Source organism: Eucyclogobius newberryi, unplaced genomic scaffold, assembly GCF_026437365.1.
Source record: "Eucyclogobius newberryi isolate DKJ021-1_F unplaced genomic scaffold, fEucNew1.0.hap1 SCAF_14, whole genome shotgun sequence".
Classification (NCBI taxonomy): Eukaryota; Metazoa; Chordata; class Actinopteri; order Gobiiformes; family Gobiidae; genus Eucyclogobius; species Eucyclogobius newberryi.
Window position 1 is genome coordinate 34,707,600 of NW_027315768.1, and position 13,844 is coordinate 34,721,443.

Consider the following 13,844-nt stretch of genomic DNA (forward strand, 5'->3'; position numbering starts at 1 on the left):
AAGTTTGTTCCAAGAAACAGCCTGGTCTTTCTGGTTTTTAGACACTTTTGGAAACGACACAGAGTCACTGCGGTTTAGGTTGAAAGTAGCAGTTTTTCTTGTAAAAAGTGTGCTCTTCTTACCATCGGTTGACACAGGAATGGTATCTTGAAGAACTTTTTCAGATTCCAAAACAAATATCCGTGTTTTCAGCTCATTAATTTCTTGTTGATATTTCCGACAGCGTTCACAGTCTTTCTCCCTTCTTCTCCCGGGCATGTCGCTGGCGTCAGATATGTCGTTAAAACTGGAAAAATGTTCTTAAAATCCTTGGTTTACTTGAAAAAGTCTAAAGCAAAAATGTTTGGAAGACAAAAACTGATTAAAAAGCAAAATAAATAAGGAAAGCAGCGATAGCAAGCGGAGCGAGCAAAAAAGCGTGTGCACTCTTCGGAAGCAGGATATACCATCATATGTATCATCATATGTATCATCATATGCGCCATCATATGTATCATCATATGTACCATCATATGTATCATCATATGTATCATCATATGTGCCATCATATGTGCCATCATATGTGCCATCATATGCACCATCATATGCGCCATCATATGTATCATCATATGTACCATCATATGTATCATCATATGTATCATCATATGTGCCATCATATGTGCCATCATATGTGCCATCATATGTACCATCATATGTACCATCATATGTATCATCATATGTACCATCATATGTACCATCATATGTACCATCATATGTACCATCATATGTACCATCATATGTATCATCATATGTACCATCATATGTATCATCATATGTGCCATCATATGTGCCATCATATGTATCATCATATGTACCATCATATGTACCATCATATGCACCATCATATGTGCCATCATATGTGCCATCATATGTATCATCATATGTACCATCATATGTATCATCATATGCACCATCATATGTATCATCATATGTGCCATCATATGTGCCATCATATGTACCATCATATGTACCATCATATGTGCCATCATATGTGCCATCATATGTACCATCATATGCACCATCATATGTATCATCATATGTACCATCATATGTGCCATCATATGTACCATCATATGTACCATCATATGTACCATCATATGTATCATCATATGTGCCATCATATGTACCATCATATGTATCATCATATGTACCATCATATGTGCCATCATATGTACCATCATATGTATCATCATATGTGCCATCATATGTATCATCATATATACCATCATATGTACCATCATATGTATCATCATATGTGCCATCATATGTATCATCATATGTACCATCATATGTACCATCATATGTATCATCATATGTACCATCATATGCACCATCATATGTATCATCATATGTACCATCATATGCACCATCATATGTACCATCATATGTACCATCATATGTATCATCATATGTACCATCATATGCACCATCATATGTACCATCATATGTACCATCATATGTATCATCATATGTACCATCATATGTACCATCATATGTATCATCATATGTACCATCATATGCACCATCATATGTACCATCATATGTATCATCATATGTACCATCATATGTACCAGTTAAATATCAAATAAGTGATAATTTTATGTCAAAAAGATCATTAATTATGTGAAATGTTTCGCAAAAGAGTTTTTCGTCCGTTTTTTTGTCTACAGTTGTACACAACAAGTCTAAATGTCACGTGTACTCAATCACAAGTACAAGTTCTGCTGCCAAAATGCTACTGAAGTAAAAGTAAAAAGTACACATGGAAAAAACTACTCAATGTTCAAATGGCTTTTTTAACATGGTATATTTTTTAATCACATTATTATTAGGCCCGAGCGCCACAAGCTGGCGAGAGGCCTATTAATCTCGTAAGGCCGTGCGAAGCACGGCTGCGAAAGTGCGCACGTAGTGCGCACGAAATCGAGCGCGAAGCGCTCGCCCACTTCCAAACACTCACTAACGCACTCCTTCACTCACGCACGCCCCGTGCATACTAATTAGTAGTAGGAAAATGGAACATTACCGTTGTAAACGGGCGAAGCCCGTGCAAAAGTGCGCACTAAACGAGCACTTTACATTGAGATATAAAGCACTCATTTGTGCTAAGTAGCTCACGAATACGTTCCCCATCTCTTGCATGTTCCGTGCATATAAACATGTAATGCAAAAATTTAACATAATTACTGTATAGAGGGCCAAAAACACAAAGTGGGCGGAGCCCACTCAAAATTAACGAAAGTACCCGTCAGTGACCAGGGACCCACACCATGAGGGAGCGCTTTCCGAAAATGTATAGTTTATGATATTTGAAAAATGGGAAACATTGTTTTCGCATCCGAATATTATTCTTTCTTCTTCTCGGGACCAACCCCCCTATTTTTCACCCAGTGAACATTGACGAAAAGTCACAAAAATGTTCACACCTCTAAAAGTCGTGCCTCTCTACATTCTGGCTATTTCCCTTTTCTAAAATAAAAAAAATGTGAGCGTCAGCGCCCCCAAATGTACCAAAAATGCATTGAGAGATGGGAAATGACCCAAAAAAAATCTGATCGTAGAATCATGAAATTTGGCGCAGAGGTAGATGGCGACAAGAGAAGTAAAAATATTATTACGGCAACGCCGTCCACCCAACCAAATGTCGGCCATATTGGTTCAAAAATGGCTAAACATGACTCGGGAGTTTTTCCAAACGTCGTACTTTTACGAACTCCTCCCAGGGCTCTAAAAAGCTGAAATTTGGTGAAAATGCTACTGAGGAGTGGGACATCAAAAGTTATCCAAATGACATTGACCCTGTCACGGTCTCTGTGCGGCGAAGCCGCAAACTGTAGCAAGAATTTCAGAAATCTCCCAAATTTTACATTTCTGCCGTTTGCGCAGATAAAGTCCAAATTGCGTCAAATTAGAATCAGTTGTTAAACTCTTTGCCCTAAACCTACTTGAAGTGAAATAAATTAATTTGGAGCCACAGCGCCCCCTACAGATTTTATATGGAGGTTAAATGTTTAGTTTTGCGAAATTATATGAAATTTGACACACAACTCAATTTTGGCCCCATCAAAAAAGTCAATGAGAGCCATGTCATAATTGTTATGGCGTTGCCGTAACGATGACCGAAACCTCCCATGTTATTCAAATGGGGAAATCGCCAGAACATGTTTACACCTTAGACTTTCACAAACTCCTCTTAGGGCGTCAGCCCTATTAACCTGAAATTTGGTGAGACTCATCTTCAGGGGTGGACCATCAAAAGTTATCCACATTTTTATTCAAAGAGTCACGGTGTCTGTGCGGCAAAGCCGCACATTTTGTCAGTAATTCAAAATAAAATTGCGTTTTGATGGTAAAACAAAGAGGAGAAGATGTGACAGCGTCACAGATTCAGCAGTAGGCGTAATAAAAGGACAATTGGGGCGCGTTAGCGCCCCCTCCTCTTGCGGTGTGGCGGCGGCGTAGCGAGGGCCGATCATTGCCGCTTGCGGCTATATTTTTAATTATTATTATGACAAAGGGGAGTTTTCCTATGAATCCAGATGATTGTTTTATTGTAAAAGTGCGTCTCATGTAGTTCACTGTTTGTTTCTGTCTGTTTTCTCTCAGATCATGTACACATATCCTGTATTCACCCCATCTCCAGATCAGTATCGTCACCTCCTGTTGGGACGTACGGAGGAGGCGAGGAGTAAGGAGGATCTGCTGTCTGAGAGGGCCCGCCGAAAGGAGGAGGTGTTGGCGGAGGCCACAGCCTTTGTCCGGGAGAACGGGGGTGATCCTGGTGACGAGTTCCTGGTGACGAGTTCCTGGTGACGAGTTCCTGGTGACGAGTTCCTGGTGCTGGCCCACTGCAAACTCCAGTTGGGGAAGTACCAGGGCCAGAGGTTCCGGTGGATGCTGGAGAATGACCTGGGATATACTGTGTACCTGATCGCCAGCATCTCCAGAGAGGAGGAGAGGGACAACCCGCTCTCAGCAAACAAGCACCTGTTCCTCAAGTACACCTCCCAGATCAGGCAGGTTGGAGAGGAGGTGGAGACGTTCAAGAGGAGACGGGCTTTGAAGCAGGAGGCTGAGAGGACCGGAGACAATGGGTGTCTGGAGGTGGAGTTCGGGGACTTCAGGGGCAGGTCCATGGAGGGGGTGTATGAGGACCCAAGCAAGAAGGCCAGGGACTTCATCACCCACCTGAAGAAAAAGCTTGGGGTCAGGCCCAACAGCAACATGGCCAGAGGACGGCTCGTGCTGCTGCTGCTGCTGCTCCTCCTCCTCCTCCTCCTCCTGCTACACCTGCCACTGTGTCTGGTGCTGGGCTCCTGCCTGCACCTGCTGCCACTAAGAGCGGAGAAAACCCCTCTCTGCCTCACAGCTGGCACAGAAGATTATGTCCTCTACCAAACCACAGAAGTTCTACTGCAATGTGCTATCAAATAATATACTGTTAATTTAAAACCCTGCACCTGTTGTAACGGCTTGGTTTGACCCACAGCTGCAGCTCCGCGTGTCCCCCTCCACCAGAGGCCAGTCTCTTCTCTGGTGAGTAAAGGGTTTACTGCACACAGGATGTTGGAGACATGTGCTCACTGTCTGACGTCATTTCACAGACGCTGCTGCTGCTGCAGGGGACTTCTTCGAGCAGGACGACGACCTGGAGATGCTGACCGCTGCCTCACAGGCCGAGGAACAACTCCCTGAAGGTGTGGTATTTTACACAAATGTTTCACCAGCATTTCTGTGGTATTATAACTGATATGAATTCATAAAATGGTCTTTTATTTCACAACACGGAGAAATGGACAAGTGTTGAACTACATGCCTCCTGTGCCCGCTCCTCTGGCACCACCTGCTGTGCCCCATCCAACCCCAGAGCTTCCTTCCCACTGGGCTGAGCAGCTTCTCCCGTTCCAGCGCAACTGGATCAGGAAGTCTCTGTTCAGAGTCAAACCCCGACACAGGGAGGCCAGAGCTCGTTGCAGCTGAAGCTCTGGTGGAGCCCTCCTCAGGCACAGCTCATCCACACACAGCCTCCTGCCTCTCCAGACGTCTTCTTCTGCCGCTCTTTCTCTGGACGCCGCTGAAGATGTGCTCCACTCGTCTGTGTCCAGCCCAACTGCGGTCATCACAAGCCGACGGCGGGCGGTCTCTACCGCACGCTGCAGGGTCCTGGATGTAGACGGCTGGTACCACATGGCTACAGAGGATCTGGAGTGCAAGCGGTGCAAGAAGAAGTACAGAACCGGGCTGGTCTGAGGAGGTCCTGAGGCAGCTGGACATGGGGCATGGCTAACACTTTCCCGCCACACTGACCTACAGCCATGACACATTTATAGTGAGAATATCAAGCAGGAAACACAATGCATTGCACCACTTTTACAAACTTTATTGTAATTTCAACATTTACAACAAAAAGTTCTGTCCATTCAGTGCGTAACATTAAGAATACATCATTTAATACTCAAACCCCACAAAGACGAGCTCACACTCACACAATAAATACTCTAGCTGTCTTTATGAATGTATGACATTAAATCCAATATCTTAACTTTGTGCAGCTACACGTGTGACATGCGTGTGGTCCGGATGATGCGGGAGAGGACGCAGGGCAACAGTGTAAATATTGTATATAACGCTTTAATTTTTTGGGGAATTGAATATATTGGGCTATTTTCTTCACCTGTAAATACTGTATGTACTGTAAATACTGTAAATACTGTATGTACTGTATGTACTGCATTGACCCTGGGTTTTTTGTCTTGTGTGTGAGGTGCTTTCACTGTGTTTGGAATTAAACCAAGTCCATTTGTTCACACTTCTGTTCTCCTGTCCATTGTTCACGGGGTGAATCACACTTGTGTGTTCAGGTGATTTCTCCTCCTCCTGATGAACTGCTTTTATCTCCCACTATTTCTTTTTGCTCTCTAATTAGTCATATTTATTTCAAGTGTGTTTGATTAATTATGAGAATAGCTAAAAAAACAATAAATCACTCAAAACGACTCATATAAATAGTAGTATAGGCTTTATTTATAAAGATGCACTTGTAAGTATGCCACACACAATGGGGACATTTCAACACAAGTAGATACAGAAGTAAGATAAGATAATCCTTTAATGTCACACAAGGGGAAATTTCGTTGTTATAACGCAGTAGAAACAGGAGGAAAGGACAGATTATAGAAAGTTTCAAAAACACACAAGTAAAAGAACATAACTTATAGAAAGCTTTAAAAAACATTCTTAATAGAAACTCTTATAAACAAAACCTCTTATATTCTCAATAAGGAAAAACAAAAATTACAATAAAAATACAAATAATGAATAATGATTGTACTTTTTTTATGAATGAAACATGACAGAGGAATGACGTCAGTGCCAAAGCCGCAGGTTGTGAGATCGCGGCAGACAAGAGTCACGGCGCTGTTTGAAATCAGTGTCACACGTCGCTCCAACATTTGCAGCAAAGTGAAGCAAAGTGAAGCAAAGTGAAGCAAAGTGAAGCAAAGTGAAGCAAAGTGAAGCAAACAGCAGCGCACTGAGACGGCGCGCAAAGAACCCGCGCGCGGCACGTCAAAATCAAGCCAACACTCGACGCAAGCGCAGAGAGCCGAGTCTGACAAAGTCCGCCCACAGGTAGTCCACCAATCAGCGTCTTTGGACCAGACACGTGACATCACGGCTTCTGTTAAAGACAGAGACGCGCGTGACGTCTTTTTACGACTGGATTTCTAGAGCGTGAGAACAAACTGAGGAGGTTTTTGTGGCTAATTGGACTTGAAATACAGAGTTTCCTTGTTGTGTAGTTTGAAGTGAACAGAAAAAGAGCTGAAGCTACAACATAATGAGTCTGTAATAATCTGTGCTTTTGGGAAGTTGTTCCTGTTGAATAAAACACGTTTGGAGAAGTTTTATGATCATAACTTAGTGAATTATTATGTGGCATAAGTTACATTTGTAAATAACGCCTGAATGTTTTATTCATTCAAGTTGAGATATTTTGCCACATAACGATTTGCACACGCGATTATACCGAGGGCATCATCATATGTACCAGTTATATACCAAATAAGCTATAATTTTATGACAAAAAGATCATTTATGAATGAAAACTGGTCTGGTTAGTTGTCCGGGCAGTGCAGTCTACAGTTGTACAGTATTTGTACTCAGGTAAAAACTGTTACAAGGCTAAAAATGTACTCATCACAAGTACAAGTTCTGCTGCCAAAATGGTACTTAAGTAAAAGTAAAAAGTACTTTGAGTAGTACTTTGAACAGAGTTCAAAAACATATTATACAAAACCAGATTAATGGAAAGACTCTTGTAAACAAAACATCTTATATTCTTAAAGAATTTAAAAATAAAAGGATCATATATTTGTTATGAAACGTTATGGAGGAATGACGTCAGCGCCAAACACGACGGTTGTGAGATCGTGGCAGACACGAGTCACCGCGATGTTTAAAATCACAAGAAGCTCCAGAACATGCTCAGCCTCTGAGCGGCTGAGCAGGCGCTGCCTCCTCCTGCATCTGAATGTGAACATTTGAAAAAATATTTTTTATATATATTATATATATATAATATATATATAATATATATTATATATAAATATATATATATATTCTCCCCCCCAAGATTGACAGGTGAGGCCCTGCCTCCCCTGAATGCACGTCCCTGGTGACAGGTGGATTCAACCAATCGCAGTGAAGTGTGAAGAGAACGCTTCATTTACCTCTCTTGGTCTTAAAGGCAGTGCGAGCGGTGGAAGAAGTAATCCATCTTGTTACTTGAATACTTCATGACGGGTTTTCAGGATTCCAATTATGACTTTGGTGGTTATGGAGTTTAAAATCATGACATATTTGAACCTTTAGTTTGAGTGACATTGTGTTGTTCTGAGGTGACCGGACGTCCCCCTGACACGCTCCTGCACCTGCCCGGAGAGAAACAGCACGTGTCCAAATGTCACTGTCTTTTAGGAGTTTTTGACATTGTGAAAATTAAAACGTGAAAAATACACAAAGTGGAGCTGATTTCTAAAACTGTGATGTCATCAGTGTGATGTCATCAGTGTGATGTCATCAGTGTGCGACACAGAGACAGTTTAAACCATGGTTGGACTAAAAGGTGTTTTATGGTCTTATTGTGTCAGATCAGAACTGTTGTGTCATTAATGTGGAGTTTGGCTCTTGTTTACAGTCTGGTTGCTATGGTAACAGCTGCGGAATCACCTGTACCCTTGTCATATCTGTGCTCACTTCCAACCAGGAAGTACAATTATAAACTTTATAATTATAAAAATGGTCAAACAGTTGAGTCGAATCTGAAATAAACACATTTCCGTTTTAGCCTGAACTTTAAACATCTTAAAAGTGCCAAAATGAACCCAGTTTCAGTCCAGTTGAAGTGGTGTAGAAAGTACAGCGCTGCTCTCAAATACTTTTACTTCTCTACTTCCATTTAGACAGTACTTTTGTTACTTTCCACCACGTGAATCATGATCAGATCGAAATCATGATGCGGCTCAGGAGAAAACGTAATTCGCCACATCGTCCGCCACTGAATGGACACGCCCATTTTGTAGGTCACCGTGGTTCCAGAAGTACAAAGGCCATGACGCGGGGGTTTTCAAAATAAAACACGCCTTCCTCTTAAAATGAACATGTTTGAACTTTAGAAACAGATGAAAAAAAAAAAAAAAAGGCGAACGACTAACGAATGACTAATAATTTGTTTATTATAATTCAGCTTTTTAATCAAAATAAGCCATTGATTTAAAAGCAAAAAGACCTGAAATGTTATATATTTAGGACATATTTAAGTTGTATTTTCTTATCAGGACCAACGCACAAAAAGTATTAACCAAAAAGAAAATGTGAGACAAAAATTCTCATTTCCAGCTAGAAAAATCAAGAAAATCTAAGAAAAATTATGTCCATCGCAACTTCCTGCAGCTTAAAAACAAATATATAAATAAATAAATTAGCCCTAAAAACTAATCAAGAAGTTGGATCCACAAAAAATACAAAAAATTATTTTTGGATAAAATTCCACTTCAAACCCGTCATTTAATCAAGAAAAGGTGAAAATCCTCTTGTAGTTTATAGCTCAACATAGAATAAAACTTTATTTATACTTTGAAAACATACAGCACCAGGGCGTGGCGTCCGAGAGAGAAACACATTTGAACCCAAGAACATTTACAAAACATCGTGAAGAAGAGAAAAGTATCGCAAACAAAACCCAAAAATCCCCCAAAAAAGCTTACGTTCGATTCACTAAATATTAACAGTTATTTCTGGCTCTATTGTCGGCAGTTTTGGTCTAAACGGAGTTAAATAAACTGAATACAGAGGAAATCTAGAAGAGTTTGAGGCGTTTTTGGACAAAGTTTTAAGTTATTTTGAAAGTGACGTGTTTTTTTTTAAATATCCGTTTTATTTTAAAGTGGCTGCAGAACGTTCCTGGCCGCGTCGGAGGAGGCGGAGCCAGACTTTTCCACCTCCGACAGGTGCTCGAAGACGTCCCTGCAACACAGAGCGTGGATTTAGAGCGAGAGCACCAGCAAACATGTAACTCACAAACAAACAAACAAACAAACAAACTCACAAACAGAAGATCCACCATTTAACAAACAAAACATATTCAAAAATACACCCGTTTCTCATGTGGTGCGATAACTCTCTGGTTCAGGCTGTTTAGACACATTTACCGTATTTTTCCGAGTATAAGTCGCACCAGCCAAAAAATGCAGAAGAGAGAAGAAAAAACACACACACACTATCTATATCTATATCTATATCTATAGATATATATATATATATATATAGTCGCTCCAGAGTATAAGTATATATATAAGTATATAATAAGTATATAAGTATAAATATGTATAAGTCGCACCCCGGCCAAAACTATGAAAAAAGTGCGGCTTATAGACCAGAAAATACGGTAATTAATCCAAGTGGTAAATTACTTCGTCACAGGAGCAAGTTGTCTTTGGTCAACTACTGCACTATATTTTGTGTACATCTTGTGCATATTTGGTGTACATTTTGAGCATATTTGGTGTACATCTTGTGCATATTTGGTGTACATTTTGAGCATATTTGGTGTACATTTGGTGCATATTTGGTGTATATTTGGTGCATATTTGGTGCATATTTGGTGTATATTTGGTGTATATTTGGTGTATATTTGGTGTATATTTGGTGTATATTTGGTGTACATTTTGAGCATATTTGGTGCATATTTGGTGTACATCTTGTGCATATTTGGTGTACATTTTGAGCATATTTGGTGTACATTTGGTGCATATTTGGTGTATATTTGGTGTATATTTTGAGCATATTTGGTGTACATTTTGAGCATATTTGGTGTACATCTTGTGCATATTTGGTGTACATTTTGAGCATATTTGGTGTACATTTTGAGCATATTTGGTGTACATCTTGTGCATATTTGGTGTACATTTTGAGCATATTTGGTGCATATTTGGTGTACATTTGGTGCATATTTGGTGCATATTTGGTGTATATTTGGTGTACATTTTGAGCATATTTGGTGTACATTTTGTGATCTGGCAACTCTTTCCATTCATATTTCAAAAAGCCACCGAATAGAGATTTTTTTTTATTTTTTACCAAATTTGACGAACAACAACATTTTCTAACTGATCGTTTTTATGAATCAAAGACACAACACTTTCCACTCCGTGTATAATCAAGTATAATCTGAATAATTGAGATAATTGCTCATCATTCTCTGGACTCAAGTCACGTGTTTATTACAAAGACGACTCCGTTCAACCCAAACGTTCAAAAAGAAAGAATTTAAATATCGTCCGTATTTTAGATCAACCTTCATCGTCTTTAGATGGAGCACAAAAGACACAAACAACAACAACAGTACAGCCGAGTGAACATCAAATACTGCTCACGTTACTGAGTTATTTAAGTCACAGTGAAATCGTAAGAACTAAAAAATAATAATTGTGACCATTTTAGATGCTAAATTAAGTGGTTTTAGTTCAATATATCGTTTAAAAAATACAAATACTTGATTTATCCGACTGTTTTTGTCACATCTCACTTTAGTCTGACATTCAGACGGTTCCACTAAGCCGGTCTTGAGAAATGGTCAGAGTCACGGTTTTTTTCCTCACAATAATTGTTCAAATTCGTCACGGCAACGTCCCAAATCAAGTCTGTTTCTCACGCTTTAGATGAAGATTGACCTGGAGACGGTGGAATGTTTGGAAAACGATGCAAAGCCAAATATAGACAGCTTAATGTGGATTTGAATGAACGTTGAAATCCCCAATGCGCCAGATAATGATCGTTTGACGCGTCGACTGTCAAAAATAACCGTTGTGTGACGAAGGACCCGCCCGTTTCTGCCGGGTGCTTGATTGACAGGCCGAGTAGCCAATCACGAGTTAGCATAGGCAAGTTAGGTTGAGGATGCTACGTGTTTGCTGAGTTTTAGTTGTTTTCCCCCACATCGTGTAGCGCTCGTGGTGGTTGTTTGGTGTGCGTGGTAAAAAGTGAGTATTTGTTAGACATGAAAGCAAACAGACATAGCATTTGTTCCTAGACTGTATAAAGTGTTGCCTGCCATTCAAATTGTTAAATAGTGTAGTTAAGGCCATATATTTATATCGTTTGTATTTGGAAATGCTAAGTGCCTCGAGCTAAGCGCTAACAGCAGTAGTTATGACGGAGCTCATGTGTATGTTGTTGTTGTTTACGGATTGTATTATAATTTATCTTCTTCTTGTTTATATTGTAGAACTACACACGTATTTACATGCTCAATATATAAGATTGTAAATACCAACCAACATTATAATTGACTGAAATATTTAATCAAGAGAAAACCCTGGATCATCTCTCCTAGTGCATTCTTGGCGAGGCCCCCTGGTGGTCACAACCCGTATAAACCACAAAATTAGCTCGTCCCAAAACACGTCGTGTGTATGAATGAAGCGCCCTCACTCACTTGTGCATGTAGAAGAAGATGTATCCGCTGCGGTCGCGGTCGCGCTGCACGGCGCCCTCTTGAGTCCGCGACACGTCCAGGTCGTTGTACGTGAGCCAGGACTGTTTCTTCATGTCGAACACGTCACTGATGTAGTGGCCTGCAGGGGGAGACAGTGAGAACACTTCAGAGCGCGCCACAGAGCGGTTTGTTTCCATGGCGACACTGACCGGAGGAGGAGCTGCTGCCGATGTGACTGACCACGCTGATGAGGCGGAACGAGTTGGGCAGAAAGCCACTCTGGAACGCCACAGGGGGAAAAGACAAGCGGTTAAACGGGCACTGCGGTCGCAGGCGGTCGGAGTCGCAGGCGGTCGGAGTCGCAGGCGGTCGCAGTTGGTCGCTCGCAGTTGGTCGCTCGGTCGCAGTTGGTCGTCGTGCGGTCGAGGTCACAGGCGTGCGGTCGCAGTCGTGCGGTTTCGATGGGATTTTGACGTCAGCGAAAGAACGATCTCAGAGTCTGCTTTTGAACGGTGTTTGATCATGAAGCTGGGAATCGCCGGGTCGCTCACGATTCGATACAAGGCTTGCGATACAGTAAAATCACGAATTTGCGATACGTGCGATAATCGATATATCGCTCATGATATTCTACAATAAATCACTTTTTTTTTTTTTTTTTTTTTACAGAACTCAAAACATTTGAACAAACTATGAATGAACCACGCCCGTTTTAATGATCAAAACGGTCAGAAAGTAGCGCGGTCACAAATTCATTCTGGAAAATAAACCAAAAATGACTCATGGCGATATATCGATTCTGGCAACCCACGATATTGATACTGTTTCACCAAATGTAGTATTGCGATATATCGATACGGCAGCCCACGATATAGATACTGTATCCCCACATGTAGTATCACGATATATCGGCACAGAGTAAATATCGTTTGTTTTGGATGGTTTTGACTTTAGCTGGTGACGGTGGGTCTTCAGACTTATGGGCGTGGTTGCGTCCTCGCCCTGACGTGGTCCTTCATAACAGTGACATATGTGTGTATTGTTGACAGATGGTTGCCGTGGTTGCGTCCTCACCTCGGCGTTCCTCCTCAGGTTCTCGGCCTCGGCCTCCGTGTACTCCATGTCCAGGACGTCCTCGTTTCCCGAGTCGTCTGAACACAGCAGCTCGGGCAGAGAGTTGTTGAACTCTGAGGAGGATTTGGGTTAAATAAGAGTTCACCTGAAGGTCAAAGGGCACGGCTTCTGCTCACCTTGTAAACTGAGCTCTGTCGCCCTCTTCAGGTCGTCGTCCTCACGCAGCTCCTGAGCCTCCTGAGGGTTCACGGAGAAAACACATCAATAATCTATACGTTTAATTAAACTAGTTCATATCTCAGTCTTCACTTCCTCACATGTTCTTATCGTCTTTGAGCTGCTCTTTAGTGTTCATGATGCACATTTGCTGCTGTGTAACCTCCTCACATGTTCTTATCGTCTTTGAGCTGCTCTTTAGTGTTCATGATGCTGTGTAACCTCCTCACATGTTCTTGCAGACTTTGGGCCAGGGCCTGCTGCAGCTCCTGCTCCTCGCGCTCCTGCTCCAGACTGTACTGTTGAACCCAGTCCAGCTCCTGAGCCTCTGGAGTCTGGTTCTCCTTGTTCTCGTCCATCGTCAGGTCCAGAGAGTCCAGCACGTCTGAGAGAAACACATGAGAAACACCACAAGCACAGGAGAAACGCATGAGAAACACACGAGAAACGCACGAGAAACACCACAAGCACACGAGAAACACACGAGAAACACACAAGAAACGCACGAGAAACACCACAA

General features: G+C 41.5%; 2 protein-coding genes across 2 annotated transcripts in view; one reads left to right on the forward strand and one right to left on the reverse strand.

The window, feature by feature from the left end:
- LOC140360017 (E3 ubiquitin/ISG15 ligase TRIM25-like) overlaps positions 1 to 13,844 on the forward strand; it is a 246,013-nt gene that overhangs the window by 93,361 nt on the left and 138,808 nt on the right. The window lies entirely within an intron of this gene.
- Positions 9,179 to 13,844, reverse strand: part of usp37 (ubiquitin specific peptidase 37) — a 30,168-nt gene continuing 25,502 nt past the window's right edge. Inside the window, exons 19-24 of the mRNA XM_072445302.1 lie at positions 13,555 to 13,709; positions 13,285 to 13,345; positions 13,109 to 13,221; positions 12,244 to 12,313; positions 12,035 to 12,173; positions 9,179 to 9,564 (exon numbers count right to left, since the gene is read on the reverse strand). Coding sequence (XP_072301403.1) covers positions 9,480 to 9,564; positions 12,035 to 12,173; positions 12,244 to 12,313; positions 13,109 to 13,221; positions 13,285 to 13,345; positions 13,555 to 13,709 — 623 coding nt within the window. The 3' untranslated portion in view covers positions 9,179 to 9,479. The remainder of the gene's footprint in view (positions 9,565 to 12,034; positions 12,174 to 12,243; positions 12,314 to 13,108; positions 13,222 to 13,284; positions 13,346 to 13,554; positions 13,710 to 13,844) is intronic.